Consider the following 18501-nt stretch of genomic DNA (forward strand, 5'->3'; position numbering starts at 1 on the left):
AGGCGGTGGAAATTAGGGGAAACCCAGGGAACCCAGGGGGGAAAAATTAATCGAACTTCTTGCCATCCCTAAAGGCCTTTTGAATCTCCAATGCGGAATCGGCGCCAGGTGCAACTATCTCTCCATCTCACTCGTGTTGTTGGTTGAAAACGGGTCAGTAGTGACACAGAAACAGAAACACAAAACAACAACAACAATTGTTCCATCTCTTGCAACATATCTCGGTTCGCATTCCTCCAATCCCGTTGTTTCGACTGGATTTTTGGGGAGAGTGAATGGGAATATTGCAGGTGAGCAGTTTGTATTTTTTTTTTTATCGATTTTTATCGATTCGTAAGTGAATGTCCAAACATGGAAAATGTTTGTTGCATGTTAGTTGCAAATTATAGGCTATTTACTTTATGGATTCTCGTAATTTCTCAATCTCGTTTAATCTCTATAATTAATACTATTTCGGGTGGGATTTTTCAAGACATTTTTGTTAAGATATTGGTTGGTTTTTGGATGAATCATTTCTGGTTATAATGTATTTCCCATCCATTCACATATTTACATTTATTTAACCTAGATGATTAGATACAAAGGTGATTATTTATGATGCCTTGGGGTGGAGTTTAAAAAAGTGTTGCAGCATTCAGGGCGTAGGGTCCTTTTAAGGGCTTATTTGTAGTATTTTTCTTAAGCTAAGATATAGAGGTATTTAATATTATATCATAATTGTATGTTTATTGTTTGGGAATTGCAATTTGGTGGCCGATTGACCGACTTTGCTGGAATTTCGGCCCAGCGCTATATGGTTATAGTTATTGTGATTGCGATTGCAGCCATCATCCCATCCCCATCCCCATCCTCCTCACTCCTGAGCTGGCTTATTCAAATATCAATGGCTAATTTCATTTTTGCGGCCACTTTTGCAACACTCACACTCTCACCAAAGTCCATATAACATAATGCCACACACACTGGCACGCACAACGATTACAACATAGCCGATGACGCAGGGCTTTTGCTTTTTCAGGCTCCAAGCCGCTCTCTCTCTCTCTCTCTCGCTCGCGCCATCTCTCACTGAGAGCGCGGGGCCCCAAGCACTTTCGTTCGAGCCGCTAACGGTAATGCAACGAACCTGGCTCAAAACCTGGTGGCTCAAACGGCCACTTGCGCTTTCGGGAGAGTGAGAGCGCGAGCAAACTGAGATTTTTTCCGTCTTGACGGTTTTTGTTTTTGTTTTTTTTTTTTTGGGGCTGCGTTTTTGGAATTGTTAACATATTTTTACAGCTGCTCAAGACGCTCGACGGGCGATTCGTCGACGTGCGTTCATGCCAAACGGTCGTCGCAGCTCGGAGCTCCTCTTTTGAAGCGCGTGTGTGTCTCCTCCTAAGAAACCACCAACCACCAAGCCACCAACCACCCAATTTCAATAAAAAACGAAAGTGCGAATTATCAAAGAAACCAAAAAAGCCACTAATAGAATAACATTTTTTTTTTGGGATATTCTAACGGATCTCGAGCCCTAGATATTTTCTATTTATTTCATATTTTTTTTTCGGTTTTTCGATTCGTGGATTCGTGGATCTGTGCGAGAAAATGCTTGTGCAAAATATAATATAAATACGCTTTTAACCCAAATCGGATTTTATTATTGTTGTTTTTATTAGTTGTTCTCTTTTTTTTTCGTGTGTGTGCAATATCTGGAGTGAAAGTGAATCAGAAACCACAAAAATATCAATAACCCAGAGACGAGACATCGCAGGCCAAATACAAGATATATATAAGTATATATTGATACGATCATGGCTAGGACTCTGGTGCTGGCCCTGCTGATTTCGCTCTTGGCCGGCAATCAGGCGGCCATCGACAAGGACGAGAGCAAGCTACCAGCCGGGAGGTTGGCCTCCTCCGCTTCCGGTTCGGACCAGCACAATGTGATTAACCTGAGCCTGCACACCGGCCTGACCTCCGACCTGGATCCTGCCCTGAGCTATGACCTGAGCCGCACTCGCCGCCTGAGGGATGCCCTGAACGTCTTCGACCTGAGCCTCCTGGCGGAGCACTGGGGTCGGGTGGAGGTATCCGGCAGGGTGTCCGCTAACTGCAGCCGGGATATGAGGAGCTATCTGGGCGGTCTCAGCGATGCCAAGATGTGGGCGGTGAAGAGTAAGTCTAAAAGGGTTAAGGATTCAAATATTTAAACTAATTGAAGGGATTATAAGAGCTTATAGATACTTATTTCATAAATAAACTCAATTATAGTATGTATTTTAAGAAATTGTTTTGGAATTTGTATAAATAGAGACCAAGAACCTTATATGTAGTGTGTTTAAAGCCAAAACTACCAAAAATGTAAGCCAATAACCAAAAGCAAAACCACACTTACCAATTAAGTTAATCAACCGCGAAAAAGGCAATAAAATTGAAGGAAAACTGATGGATTTTGTTGGCCATAGCCCAAGAACCAGATACCAATCTCCCCCTTTAGGCCAAGTTAAATATTTGTCAACTTTCCGATAGCATCGTCGCTCTTTATTAGTTTTTGTACAACTTGTTGGCCAGAAGACAAGCCCAGATCGCCATTCACTTCCCTTCAGTTGGCACACGAACCGCCGCCACGAGCTGATCTTGGCCAGAAGTCTAGACCAGAAAACGATACCAGCACTGGGCGGCGGTGTACGGTGTAGTATGTGTAAACGTGCCATTCGCCGATTTTGGCGATCGGCGGAGATATATAGAGATATCGTGGATAGAGACAATCTACATAAGCTCACGATATGCTGCGAGAGATCGCCAAGGTCGCAATTAGTTCTAGCCAGTGCAGTAGCAACATGCAACAGCTGCAGCAGCAGCAACAACAGTAACAACTCAATCAAATTTTGGCTTGATGGCTTACATTTTGGCTATTGGGCTTTTGAGCTTGTTTGGCCAAAATTGGTTTATCTTTTTGGCTTTTATTTTGTGTCCAATTTTTATTTGGTCATTATGTCAGGGGGATTGGTATTGAATAACGGTTCAATTTAACCAATATTGGCAGTTGAAAGTAAAACCAAAAAACAGGGAAATCTTTAGATTAAAAAATGGAAAATTTAATAAATAAATTAAAGATTAAGTAAAAGCTAAGCGTGTTTTTTGGCCATTTTTTGCTGCCAATTTGATCCAATTTTTTTCTCTTTCTGTAAAGCTGCGCCAAAAGTCTGAAATTATGAATAAATGTGGTGCAACTTGTTTTATTTTTGGTTTTTGGATTTTTTTTTTTTTTGGTGGTTGCGACAAGCACCACACCCCTCGCACCACACATCGCACTCCGCAGCCCCCAAGAAAGAAAACGCAATCCTATCGATTCCAGCAGCAACCTGACTCCGATGAAACCCCACTGACCGACTGACTTGGCCAAGACAAACCGAACCACTCTCCTCCAGATGCTGGTTATGTAATCAATTAACACAAAAAAATACAGCTTGCAAAGACGAATCCGACGACGAAAAAAAGAGAAAGAAAAATTAAAAAAAAAAAAATAATGAAATAAGAAGAAATAAAAGTGTTTCAGTCGATCCGTCAAAGTTTCTTTTCTTTTTTTTTAGTTTTATTTTTATTGCACCATGGGCCAAAGTGGCACGAAAGCGAACAGAGTTCGGCCTCTTAAGAGCCGCGGTTCAAGTTCATGGAGAAAGAGAAAAGAAGGCTGAGAAACCGAGAAGAAAGACTCCAAAATGGCCTCTCCAGCGAATGGGTTTTCCAGACAGGAAGTGTTTTTACTTTTTGCCACAGTTGGCGGCCGTTTTTTTTTTCAATTTAACTATTTTTGAGAGAAAGGCATGATTTAAATTTAATTACTAATTAAAATGTTCATCAATTTTAAGTTCACTGGGAAACTATTTTAGTTTTTAAACCTATTGAAGGCTTTTTTTGGCTATAGATATTTTCTTTAGATATTTCAAGGATTACTTGGTCCTAATTTATTTATTTTATTTTGTTATTAAAAATAATTTATTTATTTTTGTTAGTAAAGGCTTTAATTTAGTGTTTTAGACTATATAGAAGAAGTATTAAAAATAATCCATCTTTTTGATTTAAAAACATATATCCCACACTTTATAAAGTTATTATAGATATTTCTCAGTGTAAAGTAAACATCCTGAAAAATATTAACTAATTATTCATCAGCTTTCTGTGCTTCCTTCATTTACAAAAAAAAAAAGAGAAAAAGATGGTTAAAAGTTGTTACCTGTTTTCGGTAACTTTTGAGGGGCCTGGGACTGGGACTGGGACTGGGTCTGGGACTGAGACTGGGACTGTTACCTGGCATCTATGTATGTCAATGTCTCCATAGATATGTAAACATTAAGATATATTGTATATTACCACACATGAACGGGCCAGGGTCAAAGTTTTTCCTGCCAGCCCGCAGCAAACCGGCTCGATGCTGGCTGAAAATTGTTATTTAAACGCTTTGGATAATTTCCACTGGCACTAGTTCGGTTTCAGAGCCGGGTTTTTGGGTCTTAACTATCCGAGCCAAGATCAATGGCTAATAAATTGTGGCTGTGTTACCTTTTTTTTTCTCTAGCCATATAATATATATATTTTTTTCTGTCTTGTGGCTGAGTTTCAGCTGCAATGTTGCATTTGCAATTCTTTGGCGGCAGCTACGGTCGAGTGAACTCGATTGCCAGGTTGAAGGTTGAAAGCTGAAAAGCTGCAAAAACTGAAAAACTGAAAAACTGAAAAACCGACAATACCGACTTGGACTTGGAAGTCAAGTGGAAGGCTGCAAAGAGATTTGTCCAATTTGGAGTGGACAAATACGCTGAGTGTTCGTCGGCAAAAGTCTAAGAGGAAGTGCCAATATTGACCGAAAGAGCTTCATCATCTTTCGGCAAACTTCCTCGAAAATGGGGGGGGAAAAAAAGCTTTCACAATCTTTTTTTTTTTTGCAAATTATTCCCAGAAGATGGAATCATAAAAGTTGTTGCAAAAAAAAGTAAAAAACAATTGCTGCAATCGACGAGTCTGACCTCGTAATGCATTTCACCTGTCAGAGTGACACAAAAAACAGTTGTATCTTTGTACAAAATAATAAAAATAATAAAAATAATAAAATTAAAATCGAAAACAAGTTGGCCAAAAACTGGCAAGAGATCGTGTTATGGTTTTTGGCTTGGCCTGGTCATTAGTTGGTCAAAACGCGGTTGGTTTTTCCTTTTTATTTATTTATTGCTTTCGGGCCAATATACTTAGCCGACTTTTGAACGGATAGGGTAGGGGTAGGGTTAGGGGTAGGGGTAGGGGTAGGGGTAGGGGTAGGGGTAGGGGTAGGGGTAGGGGTAGGGGTAGGGGTAGGGGTAGGGGTAGGGGTAGGGGTAGGGGTAGGGGTAGGGGTAGGGGTAGGGGTAGGGGTAGGGGTAGGGGTAGGGGTAGGGGTAGGGGTAGGGGTAGGGGTAGGGGTAGGGTAGCCCCAATTACAGTCTTTGTGCGAAATGAAACGTCACGCAACATAATTTCTACGGCTTTCCCATGTTTACATATACATTTCTGATGTAAATGGCAATAAGCAATAAAGAAGGAGAAGTAGCCAGAGAAGAAGAAGGGATAGAAGAGGGAACAGGAGTAGAAGAGGCAGAGATACCAAAATTGCACAACAAATAAACACGGCAAGTCGCCAAGTCGGAGCAACATCAACAAAAAAACAGCAGCAGCAGGCCAAGACACTGCAAAAAAAATAAATTAAAAGAAATCAATTTTGCATAAAATTTATAATTAATATTTTCAATAGAAATCTTCTAGAATTTCAATAAAAAACAAACACTTTTAAAAATGTTAAGATTCAAATAACAATGATATTTTTCTCAGTGCCTGTCTAGCCGTCTCTCTCCTTCTTTCTCTCTTAGTTTCTGGTCAGCCAACATCAAAGCTGCGCTTATGTAATGTAACTTTAATTTGATTGTTGCAATGTCTTGCAGTTTTTTTGTTTTTGTTTTTTTTTGTTTTTGTTTTTTGGCGAAAACGAAATTATGGCCAAGACAGCATTGACAACAACAACCACAAGTTATGCTATTGTTGTTGTTTGTGCCGGTTAACAATAACGGCCCATTGGTGTGGAGACATGTATGTAAAATACTTTCAACTTTGACCGCGATTTTGGAGCGGTTTTTATCGCAGCCGACCAAACGAATGACTTAGGCAACAAACTCGTTTCGGATAATTGTGCGTAATTAAAAAAGAGCGTTGAAAAAACCAACTGCCGCCGCACCACGCATTGCAATTGGACAACTAAAGCCATAAAGTCACATTTAATCACCGAGCTAAAAGGTCTAGGACAAATTCCAATCTATAAACAAATACAATTAATAACTTTGATGAAAAATCAAGAACTGTGGCCTACTTTTCCGCGTAGAACATTAGAGAAGATTCTGAGGATTAAAGTCCAGTGATTACATTAGACATAGGGCTGATTTAATAAAAACATCTAATAAACAAGTTAATAGCTCACTCAATTAAGCCACAACTGAGATAATTCCGGACAGGCCGCACAATAATTAGCCAGAAATTACAATCAAATTCCAACATGAGACGGCGCTAATTTTTGGATTTTATAATATATGTATGAGTATATTTAATATTTGCCAATTGTGCCTGTCATGACGACGGGGCTCTTGCCAAATCCATTTGAGGTTTCAAGTTTAATGCGATACTCGGTCTTGGGCGAAAAATGAAAAAATGAAACGCTAATCGATCGATTTCTATGGGGGGTAGCACAAAATGCATTTTGCCCGAAGGTCTCGGCTTCCAGACTATACTCTACTATACTATATAAGATATTATTATATCTATTTGATTAACCATCTATTTGTGGATAAGAGTAAGGATCATTTCCGTTAGTTATAATAATAATAGTAACAATAATAAATGGAATAGCGGCTGGCTGGGACGTGCCTGGCATTAATTTCCCTTGTTTTTTTTGGTTATGAAACGCCGACAGACGACAGTAAACAGTCTCGATTTGGGGTTATTGACCATAATTGCATTTTGGGCTTCGCCTGGGCTGCGATTGAAACGCATTAGGGTCGCGAAATGCTGTCACTTGTTAGGTAACTCCTTTCGAATGGCCATTAAAGTAGCAGCCTAAGTGGTGGAGTAGAGTAGAGTTCAATTAGAAATCCGATGATGAAGGCTAATTATATTTTGGCGAATTACTGGCCTGGCAATGAGGCCCGGATTCCGGTGACTCACGCTCACTTTGGGCTTAAAAAAGTGCAGCCCTAAGAGGTTGTTGAGAAACCAGTTTCCAAAAACCAAAGAAATGCGCAGAAATATGGACCATCCGAGCCGTTGCGTAAAAGCGGCTGGCAAGATGACCATGCCACGTGTCATCGACCAAAAGTCGATATGAGAAACGGAATACCAGTTAGCCAGATCCAAAAAAGCGAAGATGCAGCCGACCTTGTGCCGAATCTGGCTTGGATAGACACCACCGAACCAATATGAGACGAAAAAAAACCCCTGAAGACAGGCCAACTCTGTGGCTTTACCTATTTTTCATAAGTGGGCGTTGAAAGCGCCAAAGGCGATGGTTTTTTTCTGTGTCTGTGATAAGGTGTAAGCCCCGAAAACATTGACATTGAAATGAAACGCACTGTAGAGAGTGGGGAGAGGAAATCAGTCTGCAGGTGAGACCTGAATGCGTAAGTGTTACGAGACAGGCGCCCCCCAGACAGTCCCAGACAGTCCCAGACATTCAGGAAGTCATCAGCGAGCATTATCTAAGGCACTCGTCACTATCTGAAATGGCGCATCTTTGGGGCGAAACAAGTACGCTTTATTATGCGACTCAATTAGGCAATGGCTGCTATAATTACTGCCAAGAAAACACACAAAAATGGTAAGAGTAATTATGGCACAACGATGGACTGTCTCTGATAGGCACTGAGCACTAAAAACATGAAGATATTATGAAGAATTTCCTATAATAGTATCCTCTTGATGTGATCTAATAGACACACCTCAACAATTAGCAAACAAATCATCGCTTTTAGCCAAGTTCATTGCTTCGTTGCGTGTTAAATGACAAGAGGGATGTATTTGGCCAAGACAAACCCGACAGAATGGGAATCTTAAATCTACAACACACGCCTTTAATGTCCCCACATTAGCCGAGACTCTGGGGGACTCTGTGGGTTCTAATGACAAAGCCAAACAATTTCCTCTGAAATTCTGAAACTTTTTTCAAAAAAAATGAGGCAATTGCCGAAATTAGTTGGCCAAAACGGCGGAGTTTCATGTTAGTTGATTTATTTGCTGGTCGAGACACCCAGGAAGCCTTCGATTCGCTTTGGCACCAGCTTCCTAGGATGAAAACTAAATAGTTTTATGTTCTTCCCAAGAACAAAGCAAACATAATTCACACTGGAGGGTGGCTGATTTTTTAACTGTCTTTTTTTTTAACACTCACACCCTCCTGTAAACAAAACCATATTTAATTTAAAGACATTTCGATATATTTGGTTCTTGTGACGCAGATCTCCTAATTGTTATTTTTTTTAAGCCTTAATTGAGTTGTTAACAGTTGGGACGCGTTGTTCATACTTTTTTTTTTTGTATTTTTATATCATTTTTGCGTTTCGCAATTTGGTTCGAAAAGTGTTGAAAAAATATTTATAAAAATAGCAAAAGGCAAACAACAAAAGGTATTTGTGTATAATAATGGCAACTATTTCCCATTATTTATTGCCATTATATTTATACAATCGGTTGTGTTTCATCAATCAAATGAATTTCAACAGCCATGTCACTAGGTTTTCAGTTTTGAGGTTTTCAGTTTTTTTTTTTATTTATGGTTTATAAATCCCAGAGAGCCCCTCCCTCATTGTTTTTTTTTTTTTTTTTTTTGCCACTCATTATGGTCGACTGCAATCGGTTTTTAGTATGTTAACACATTTGCTTACCTTTTGGCTTATACCCCGCCCGATTTGAGCCCGATTTGTCCTTACCTTCGGGCCACATATCTTAAATCTTCTGGCAAATAGTCAGTTATCTCAGAGTGGGCTTTTTCAAGTGCACGGCTTGAACTTGGCAGGGGTTTACAAAGCGTCACAAATAGTTTAGGAATTTGGTTAGCCAAGTATACGTAGTTAATTAACTTTTTTTTTACATCCGATCTATAGATCACATGTTGGCTGACCTTAACAAGAATACACGATAAAGTCTGTTTCTTTCTTTTTGGCCAAGTTCACTGGGGCTGGCTGGGAAGGGGCCCAGAGAGCTTATTCATGACTGTCACCTTGATAGGTCTGACTGTTAACCGATCTTGTTTGGCTTCGACTCCGGCAGCTTCCATTTACCCAAAAAAAAATAAAAACCAAAAAAAAAAATGGTCAAAAACACATAAAAGCGTTAAATGCCTGAATGACACGTTCAATTGAAGAAGTACGAGGCTTTATAATGTGATTCGATGTGATGTGATGTGTGTTTATATAGCGACCCATATGCTGGCTGGCATTATCTTTTTCGGAGGTTTCTGTTTTTCTCTTGTTTTGGTGACGAAATGCCAACTACCAGCAAATCAAGTGACCTCAATCGCCAAACTAAATTGAAAACATGTTTAAAGTTTAAACATTACATAAAAAAGTTAAGAGGCCCGGCAGACTCCACAGACTCCGCAGACTAGGCAGAGTCGTACTAATGGAAAATTAATATATTTAAAAATCTTGAGAGTGGTCTCGGTAAGGTTATATAATGCCTGGAGTTCCTGTTTTCCGGTCAAGGCTTTCGGGAAAGTGGAAATCGAAATGGAAATGAAAATGAAAATGCGGGAAAATGGAAATGCAAGTGGGTGATCATGTAAGAGTTTCTTGTTTGTTCGTAGCTGAATAAAAAAGATTTGTTGCATGACTTTAGTTGCCATTTTCGGTTCAACAAAAAGTGACTAAAAACTGGTTGCAAGCCGAGTTGCAACTGGTTGTAAGAAATAAAAGATACAAGACACTGTAGCTTCAAGTTTGTGGAAATAAATCAGCTTCAGATACACAAAAATAAAGGAACTTGACAAGAGTTTTTAAATTTCAAAATAAACAAGCAATTTCAAGCTATTTCTTTGAGTTTTTAATTAAATATATATTAAATTTTTAAGATAAATTCTAAAGCTGCTGGAAGGGTATCTCTAAAGGTGACCTAGCCCGCCTTTCAAGATGAGTTTGCAGCATTTTTGTTGCCCGCTTTGGCCCGACAGGCCATAGCATAATGACCGCACATTCATGCCCCATTCACACTTGCTGCATGTAGCACACACATGTTGCATTTCGAGCTTAACTGACGGCTGATGCCCTTCTCCCTGTCCTCCCGCCCTCTCTCTCCTCTAGTGGACGATGCTTCCGGACACTACACATCCGGTTTCTTCTACGGCAACAACTACTGGATGGGTTCGTTGGCCCTTTGCGACGCCATTGACGACGGAGTGGCCGCCATGGCCACGCCCAGCAAGGACAACAGCTCCCCAAAGGTCAACTCCTCCGTCGCACCCGCAGTCGCCTCCCCGTCCTCGGAGGCCAAGAACAGCGGCTTGCCTTTCGCCGCGGCCCATACCCAGGGCTACAGCACCGTCTACAATGCCCCGCCGCCCTTTGTTCCCGGATTCTACGTGATCAAGATCCAGCTGAACGAGACGCTGCCAACCCAAGTGGTAAGTGGAGCGAGTCCCCTTTCATTTATCCCTTCAGAGAATCTAAATTTTAAACCATTATTTTTAGCTGCGCACCATTTATGTGGGAATGTGCCTGCCCTCCAGTTGCTCCATCGCGGATATCCGGGAGATGAGCGAGAAGGCGCATGTGGAGCTGCCCTCCCGGGAGCTCTCTGTACTGGACATCCGAGTGCCCACCGACAAGGAGTTCAATATCTGGGCGGACAAGACCTTTTGCCTGCTGATGTAAGTTGTCCAAAAATCACTTTCAAAAAACTCAAATTAAACGAGCTCGGTCTAATCACTTGGCCAAATATGAAAAGCGAAAAAGCGAAAAAGCTCTGGCTTTTGGCCAGTTGGTTTTGGCCATTAGCGGATGAGCTCTCTTCCCCAAATCGAATTATAATAAAAAGCGAAACTCCGTTTGTTGGTTCGAGTGATTATCGGGTAATCGGATTAAAGGCGAGAGATTCCCAAAGTGTGTACACTGAACAAAAAATCCTATACCCTTAATTCCAGTGTGGTCTCCGGCATTGTGATGTGTCTGATCTGTTTTGGAACGCTCTACGAGATCTATCTGCGGCGGAAGCTCAAGGAGGCGCTGCGTCGCCAGGACAAGGAGATGATGAACAACAGCGAGACGAGCTCCGGCATCGGATGCGCCTCCTCCGACTACTCCGACACGATGACAGCCCATGACGATCCCCTCAAGCAGTCCACTCGCAGTCACGACCACTCCCAGTCCAGTTCCCTGAAGCAGCTGGATCAGCTCGTCCTCAATCTGCCGCCCAACGACAACGATAGCGGGAACGGACACCACGACGCCGAGCACGATCATGACCATGAGCACGATCACAGGAGCGGGAACAACAGCAACTCGGACGAGCACCTGGAGGGGCATCTGCACGAGCCGGAGAAGCTGTCCATCTACTCGGAGCTGCTGCTCTCCTTCTCGGCCATCACGAACTTTAACGCCATCTGCGACAGGAACGTGGGCGCGGACACCATTCCCTGCATTCACGGACTCCGGGCCTTCAGCATGGCCTGGGTCATCCTCGGCCACACCTGCATCGTGGTCTTCAAGTACTCCGACAACATGGAGATGCGCAAGGAGGTGGAGCAGAACTTCTTCTTCCAGGCCATCACCAACGGGCCGTTCAGCGTGGACACCTTCTTCTTCATCAGCGGCTTCCTCATCTCGTACATCTACTTCCGGACGAACGCCAAGGGCAAGCTGAACAAGCTCTCCAAGGGAGCCAACGAGTTTACGGCCGGAACGGCGCACTTCTTCGGCCTGGTTGCTTACCGGTTCATGCGCCTCACCGCCCCCTACCTGTTTGTGCTGGGCGTGGTCCAGGTGACGATGAAGTACCTTGCCACGTACTCGATCTTCGATCCGCCCACCATGGACCACATTACCTGCCCGGACTACTGGTGGCGGAACATCCTCTACATCAACACCCTGTTTCCTGTGGACGAAATGGTGAGCCGAGAAGGACGCTTCTCAAGGATTCTCTTACTAATCTCTCTGATATCTTGCAGTGCATGCTCTGGAGCTGGTACTTGGCGAACGACACCCAGTTCTACATGATTGGCGCCATTATCCTGATCGTGGGAGTGCGCCACTTCAAGCTCTCGGCCATCACCACTCTCGTGTTCCTGGTCCTCTCCTGGATCACCACCGCCGTGATAGCCTTCACGAACAACCATCGTCCCAATACCGATGATCCTCTAGCCCTCTTCGACAAGATCTACGACAAGCCCTGGACCCGGCTGGGACCCTATCTGATCGGCATGGCCGTGGGCTGGATCCTGTTCAGGACCAACTGCAAGATCCGTCTGCCCAAGCTGACGGTGGCCACCGCCTGGACCCTGGCCATGCTGAACCTGTTCGTCCTGGTCTTTGGACTGTATCGGGCCGATCTCTCGCAGTTTACGGCCGCCGCCTACAGCTCCCTGAGCCACTCGGCCTGGGCGCTGTCCCTGGCCTGGATCACCATTGCCTGCTCCACCGGATACGGCGGCTACATCAACTCGCTGCTCTCCGCCCCCTGCCTCTATCCCTTCTCCCGGGTGACCTACTGCGCCTACTTGGTCCACCCCATCGTGATTCGTTCCATGGCCCTCAATTCGGACGCGCCCCTGCATCTGGGCGGGGATCTGATGGTGAGCTAATGTTCCTAACTTGTTTCAGAATAGTTTTCCAGGCAATTAGATCGTTAAGCTTTCAAATGCAAATAAGCAAACAAAGTGGTCGCCTTTTTTTGCGTTTCTAAAATGCAAACAAAGTAGAAGTCGTGATTAAACTTTGTTTGTTAATTGGGGTTTGCTCACAAGGCTAATTGTAAACATATACATTTCTGATTCCAGGTCGTCATGTTCTTCGGGCTAACGGTGGCCTCCTACTTCCTGTCCTTCGTCGTGTCGATGTCCTTCGAGGCGCCCGTCGTCACAATGCTGAAAATCTTGTCACCTAGTCGAAAGAAACGTCTCGCCTAATAACCTCCTCCGTCCTGCCCATTTCCGATTATTTATACCCCCATTGTCATGTTATCTATATTTCGTACGAAATTAAAACAATCTACACATATTTATAGCATTCATCTCCACATCTCTGAACGGACTATCTATCTACCTATTCTCTTCACTATCTCCTTAAAAACTTACAAAACAAAAGTCACAAAAACTAAACAAAAAAAAGAAATATTAAGAAAGAAATTTGAATAATTTTGTATGTCATCTTTTCGTTTCATAAAGTGTGTACATTTTAGTCGTTTAATTTATTCCAAAGGTTTGGAAATTTTGCTCGAGTCGACGAGGAGGAGTATACATAGTACTTAATAGCTATAATTATATGAAACTCTAGTACCTAATTTTACGAAATCATGTTGTATATACTATATTCTATATATTGTTATATATAAACCTTTAAATAAAAACTGCTACCAAATACAATGTTTATTTTAGTTTCATTTATTCATTTTGGACTTTAAAGGGAAATAACTGAGTGGCCTGGAGAGATTTGTAATTATTTAAATTTCGAACTGAAACTAAATAAATATTAGTGGAGTTTAAATATGTAAAAAACTATATTAAAGCTTAAACAGCCTAAGATCTGTTTGAAATTTTAAATCATATTCGATTAACCATCTATCGATAACTTTTAATCGCCGCTAAGCTTTTTTAACCAACACTGGTCTCACTACCGGCCCCACCGGAATTTTAAGGGCGATGTGGATGTGTCGCTTCTAGCTTTTGTTGTTTGGCTCTCAGTAACTCCTCTACTTTCCGCTCCAGTCCACATCCGATCACAATCTCCCAGAGGCACCTGGAACCAACGACTCAACTCGGCAGTAAATCACCGGAACGGAACCCTCGACCCCACCGGAGGCCGGCGAGATGGCTCTGCCCTCGATCTCGACGCTGCTGGGCGTGGCCTTCCTGGCGTACATCGCCCACTCCATCTACCAGATGTCGCAGCTCTTCACGACGCTCCAATGCAGCGGTACTCCGTGCTACACCTCCTTCCTGGCGGACAAGCCGCAGCTCCAACTGGCGCTCTTCTCCTCCCAGACCCGGCATCCGATTGCCTCCGAGGTGCGGGACCTGTACAAGACCAAGAGGTTCGACTATTCCCGAAACTTTGAGCACGACTTCGAGCTGGACATCCCGCTGAAGACGAGGAGGAATGGTTCTCTCTACTTTCATGTGGTTCTGGCTCTGGAGGGCGAACCCCTGGAGTGGCGCAGCCTCCGGCGGGATGGACCCACCGTAATCCACACTCTGAGCCTCACTGACTACATGGTTCCTCGGGCAGAGGCCTTTAATCTACTGGGAGACGCAGAAAAGCCAAGAGCATCCGTGCAGGGAAAAGCCAACCAGAAGGCCAGCTCCAACGAGCGCCCCAGCACCCACATCCGGTCCAATGTCTACGTTACTCTCTTGACGGACCTGTTTGCCGTTTCCCAAGCTGATGTTCCGCCCGAAATGGCACCCCTGATACGCGTCAACCGGATGCAACAGATCCTGCCCATTGTACAGACTGATACGTTTAATACCCGGCTGAAGGATCTCGTTCCAGTTACCAAGAACACCACCGAGTTCACCTTCACCTTCCACTACAAGCCCGTGGGCGTGGGCAAGCTGCGACTGATGCTCCTCATGGAGCATGCCACCCAAGCTCTGCGCACCATCGGCTTCGCCACGAAGGACATTGACGAGGTCAAGGGGATCTTCTCGGACACCAATGTCTATCTGTTGTGTGGCACCATCTTTGTGTCCAGCATCCATGTGAGTAGTCCAGAATAAGGCCTTCAATTCGATTGTGTATTAAACCGCTTCTCCCTGCAGATGCTCTTCGATTTTCTGAGTTTCAAGAATGACGTGGCGTTCTGGCGAAAGAAGCAGTCGTACGAGGGTCTCTCCACCCGCACAACCATGTGGCGCGCCTTCTCGCAGATCGTCATCTTCCTGTATCTGATGGATGAGAACACCTCCTACCTGGTTCTGGTTCCCGTCGGCCTGGGCGCCCTCATCGAGCTGTGGAAATGCAAGAAAATCCTGCGCCTGGACCTTAGCTTCTCCGGGCTGGTGCGCCGCAAGCTGGATCAGATCGATCGCCAGAATGGCAACCAGCCGGAGGAGCGGGAGAAGGAGCAGCTGGCCGAGGAGCAGACGGATCAGTTCGATCGCCAGGGCATGCGGTACCTGAGCTACCTGCTGTATCCGCTGTGCCTGGGAGGCGCTGTTTACTCGCTCATCTATCAGCCGCACCGCTCCTGGTACTCGTGGACCCTGAACTCCCTCGTCAATGGCGTCTATGCCTTCGGTTTCCTGTTCATGCTGCCGCAACTGTTTGTAAACTACAAGCTCAAGTCCGTGGCCGCCCTGCCGTGGCGGGCCTTCATGTACAAGGCCTTCAATACCTTCATCGACGACTTCTTCGCCTTCATTATCACCATGCCGACGGCCCACCGGGTGGCCTGCCTCCGCGACGACATCGTCTTCCTCATCTACTTGTATCAGCGCTGGCTGTATCCGGTGGACAAGAGCCGCGTGGACACCGGACTGGCTATTGGCGAGACTCCCGACTCTGCATCTCCATCGTCCACCTCCTCCACCTCCACCTCCACGTCGGTCTCCAGTCGCAAGAAGCGCAATTAATCAAAAGTCGCAACAACGATGGCACATTCCGTCTGTAGCTTTAGGTCTAGCCTGGGCGCATAGTCAATTCGCATTTTGAGACACATTATTGTATGTAACAGAAAGATCCAACTCCGTCTTTAGTTTAGTAGTGAAATAAACCGCAAACCTCTGTAGAAGACTTAAACAATATCCATGAACTTGGAAGATATCGGTTAACAGGACGTGGCCGAAGTGCCGCCACAAAGTGATTCTAACTGCAAATGGCAAACATTTTTAACGTGTAAGATCTGAACAGATTTCTTTTTAAATGTACTGTACTGTAACTATACAATAAAGAGTAGACGTTTTAGAATAAATTATGCTCTTTAATGGGTTCATGGGAGTAATTGATCGCACTTTATTGATCAAAATATACTTGTATCCAACTGCTAACCGATATCCTTTGTATCTCCTTCTGTACATTGGTTTCTACATATTTAGATGCCATTTTATTTGCTTAATATAATGTCCAATATTTGTGGGGGTTGGCTTGGGTTGGGTTGTGGGGGGATGCTTGGGGTTTCTGAGGATTAAAGGAATTGTGGTTTGGTCTACGTTGGGATAGGTTTCAGCATGACGACAAAAAAAAGTACATATATCTTTAAGCTTAAACTAAACTGGCAAAGGAAAAAGAGTGTTGCCGTGCGCACGGATGCCACCAGAAGCATCTAATCCGTCTAGCCGTTGCGTATGCCCAGCGCCTGCTCCAATTCGGCCCGCTTTTGGTTGACCTTGGTGAAGAAGTACCGGGAAACGGCCTCGTGCGTCCACGGTTGATAATAGAACTCGGCTCGCCGCTCCTCCTCCGGATTGCCAACTACATCCGTCATTAGCTGCAAAGCAAACACAGATTAGTCTCCGTCAAGATGGAGAGAGACTCTCAACACTCACCTTCAGATCCCTCGTTTGGCTGATGATCCAACGATGGATGAACATCTGCGGATCCTTGGCGAAACTCAAGAAGAACTCCCGATTGGTCTTCATCTGGTTTATGGTGTCCACCGTCTCGTGGATCTTGGTGTCCAGCCCCTGGATCTCCTGCTGGCTGGCGGTGCTCATCAGGAAGTTATTCATCTGGTTCTTGAGCGTGTCGTCCACCTCCACGTCGATGTCGTAGCAGGCGGTCTGCTTGTTCTCCGCCCCGCTCTCGATGAAATGATTAATCACAATCGGATCTGGCGGGTGGAGCAGCGGATTGAGGCGTTGCGGTATCTCGGCGAACTTCATCCGCTGACAGCTGAAGATCTGCTCCAGATACTTGTCGCAGTTGATGTACTCCCTCTCGTGGGCATCCTGCAGCTTGTGGGTCTTGATGTACTGCCACAGGGCGGATATAATGACTGGCCTAGTCTGCGTGTGCACGCCCAGGAGCCGGGCGAGTCGCGGGTCGAGCTTGAACTGCAGCGGCTGGTAGTCGAGCAGCAGGAGGATGGTGCAGCGGACGTTGCGGTCGCCGGGCCGCTTCACTTGAAAGCCATCCGTCTCCTGTGTGGTGTGGGTGCGATGCCACTCAACCAGATGGTTGTCCGGCCCATACAGCTCCTTATCAAGTTCTATGACCAGTGACTTGAAGAACGACGAGAATTTTCGTTTGATCTTCGTGTTGGGATCGCCTTTCCCGTCCTCGAGTAGTCTTCCCTCGACCCTGAGCTCCCAGGAGGCCACCGCGCCCTCCTCGCCGTCATTGGTGGGCTCTTTGCTGGGGTAGAATGTGTTCGAAATGAAGATGCGCAACTTTCGCTTCTGTTTCATGGGCCGTTTGAGGGCTTCTTGGATGTCCAGCCGCTTGCGCATGATCGTGGCATCCAGCTTGCGTTCAAAGGTCAGTAGATCCATGTAGGCCTGCGACTCTGGCACCAGATCCCTCACCTTCTGCGGCAATATCTTGTCCGCCAGCTTCTTCTTCTTCTTGGCGGCCACGAACTCAACTTTTCCGCCGCTCCGGGACTCATTGGAGCGTTTGTTGCCACCACCAGTGCCACCGCCGGCGCCTCCTTGGCCCGTACCGCGCAGACCGCTCTGGAAGGCTGGCTGCTGGGCGGCGCGCTGCAGCAGTGAGCCCGGACCGGGTCCCCCAGGAACGCCTGGAACTCCCGGAGCTGTCGTTGTGCCAGGAACAGGTTGCGTTGTGTTCGGGTGTAGGGGAAAGCCTCTTGGCTAAAAGAAGAACGTATGTAAATAAGTATATACAGCCAGCAGGAGAAAAAGGGTGGAAAATCACAGGGATCAATTACTTACCGGAAAAGTGGCGCCTGGCGGCGGATAGGGACGCATGCCGGGAGCCGGCGGCGGCGGCTGGTAACGCGACTGCACCGGCGCTTGGCCAGGTGCAAAGCGTTGGGACATTGTTGTTGCTCCGGCTCTCTCCAGTTGCTCCTAGAGAACTTAATTCTCACTTTTCTACTCGGAAAATCTTGAGATACAACAACGCGTCACACACAAAAAAAATTGGCTCTAAAATGGCGTCAAATCAGGGTTGCACTAAAATCCAGTGATGGTAAGTGCACCAAAGAATCGACGGTTATAACCGTCACCTAGGAAGCGTTTATTTTTTGATTAAAACCTGGAACAATATATATTTAATAAAAGAAAAATCAAAAAGAACTCTACTTTAAATATCTGTCAAACCCAATAATTTTGTTTAACTAATT

The 18501-nt window shown here is 44.9% G+C and overlaps 3 protein-coding genes across 3 annotated transcripts; 2 read left to right on the forward strand and 1 right to left on the reverse strand.

Moving 5' to 3' along the window:
- Positions 1–1264: 1264 nt before the first annotated feature.
- LOC6504006 lies at positions 1265–13621 on the forward strand. The gene is made up of 6 exons (XM_001963956.4): positions 1265–2154; positions 10347–10666; positions 10734–10912; positions 11186–12149; positions 12209–12832; positions 13037–13621. The coding sequence occupies exons 1-6, from the start codon at positions 1791–1793 to the stop codon at positions 13163–13165; spliced, it is 2580 nt and encodes an 859-aa protein (XP_001963992.1). The 5' UTR covers positions 1265–1790; the 3' UTR covers positions 13166–13621.
- Positions 13622–13836: 215 nt separating this feature from the next.
- LOC6504007 (cleft lip and palate transmembrane protein 1-like protein) lies at positions 13837–15995 on the forward strand. Its single transcript, XM_001963957.4, has 2 exons — positions 13837–14956; positions 15017–15995. Exons 1-2 carry the CDS (start codon positions 14066–14068, stop codon positions 15827–15829), a joined length of 1704 nt encoding a protein of 567 aa, XP_001963993.1. The 5' UTR covers positions 13837–14065; the 3' UTR covers positions 15830–15995.
- Positions 15996–16184: 189 nt separating this feature from the next.
- Positions 16185–18337, reverse strand: LOC6503655 (brahma-associated protein of 60 kDa). Its single transcript, XM_001963958.4, has 3 exons — positions 18089–18337; positions 16742–18007; positions 16185–16683 (listed from the first exon to the last, which is right to left on the reverse strand). The coding sequence occupies exons 1-3, from the start codon at positions 18194–18196 to the stop codon at positions 16528–16530; spliced, it is 1530 nt and encodes a 509-aa protein (XP_001963994.1). The 5' UTR covers positions 18197–18337; the 3' UTR covers positions 16185–16527.
- Between the last annotated feature and the right edge of the window lie 164 nt (positions 18338–18501).

This window comes from Drosophila ananassae, chromosome XL, assembly GCF_017639315.1.
Source record: "Drosophila ananassae strain 14024-0371.13 chromosome XL, ASM1763931v2, whole genome shotgun sequence".
Taxonomy (NCBI): domain Eukaryota; kingdom Metazoa; phylum Arthropoda; class Insecta; order Diptera; family Drosophilidae; genus Drosophila; species Drosophila ananassae.

What these genes read in the sequence shown, in the direction of transcription:
- LOC6503655 (XM_001963958.4), bottom strand. Translation starts at nt 18,196, where the DNA reads ATGTCCCAACGCTTTGCACCTGGCCAAGCGCCGGTGCAGTCGCGTTAC. An exon ending in CGCCAGGCGCCACTTTTCCG is followed by an intron (nt 18,008 to 18,088) that starts GTAAGTAATTGA and finishes TTCTTCTTTTAG; the next exon opens with CCAAGAGGCTTTCCCCTACA. An exon ending in GCCAAACGAGGGATCTGAAG is followed by an intron (nt 16,684 to 16,741) that starts GTGAGTGTTGAG and finishes TTTGCTTTGCAG; the next exon opens with CTAATGACGGATGTAGTTGG.
- LOC6504007 (XM_001963957.4), top strand. Translation starts at nt 14,066, where the DNA reads ATGGCTCTGCCCTCGATCTCGACGCTGCTGGGCGTGGCCTTCCTGGCG. An exon ending in TCTTTGTGTCCAGCATCCAT is followed by an intron (nt 14,957 to 15,016) that starts GTGAGTAGTCCA and finishes TTCTCCCTGCAG; the next exon opens with ATGCTCTTCGATTTTCTGAG.
- LOC6504006 (XM_001963956.4), top strand. Translation starts at nt 1,791, where the DNA reads ATGGCTAGGACTCTGGTGCTGGCCCTGCTGATTTCGCTCTTGGCCGGC. An exon ending in AGACGCTGCCAACCCAAGTG is followed by an intron (nt 10,667 to 10,733) that starts GTAAGTGGAGCG and finishes CATTATTTTTAG; the next exon opens with CTGCGCACCATTTATGTGGG. An exon ending in AAGACCTTTTGCCTGCTGAT is followed by an intron (nt 10,913 to 11,185) that starts GTAAGTTGTCCA and finishes CCTTAATTCCAG; the next exon opens with TGTGGTCTCCGGCATTGTGA.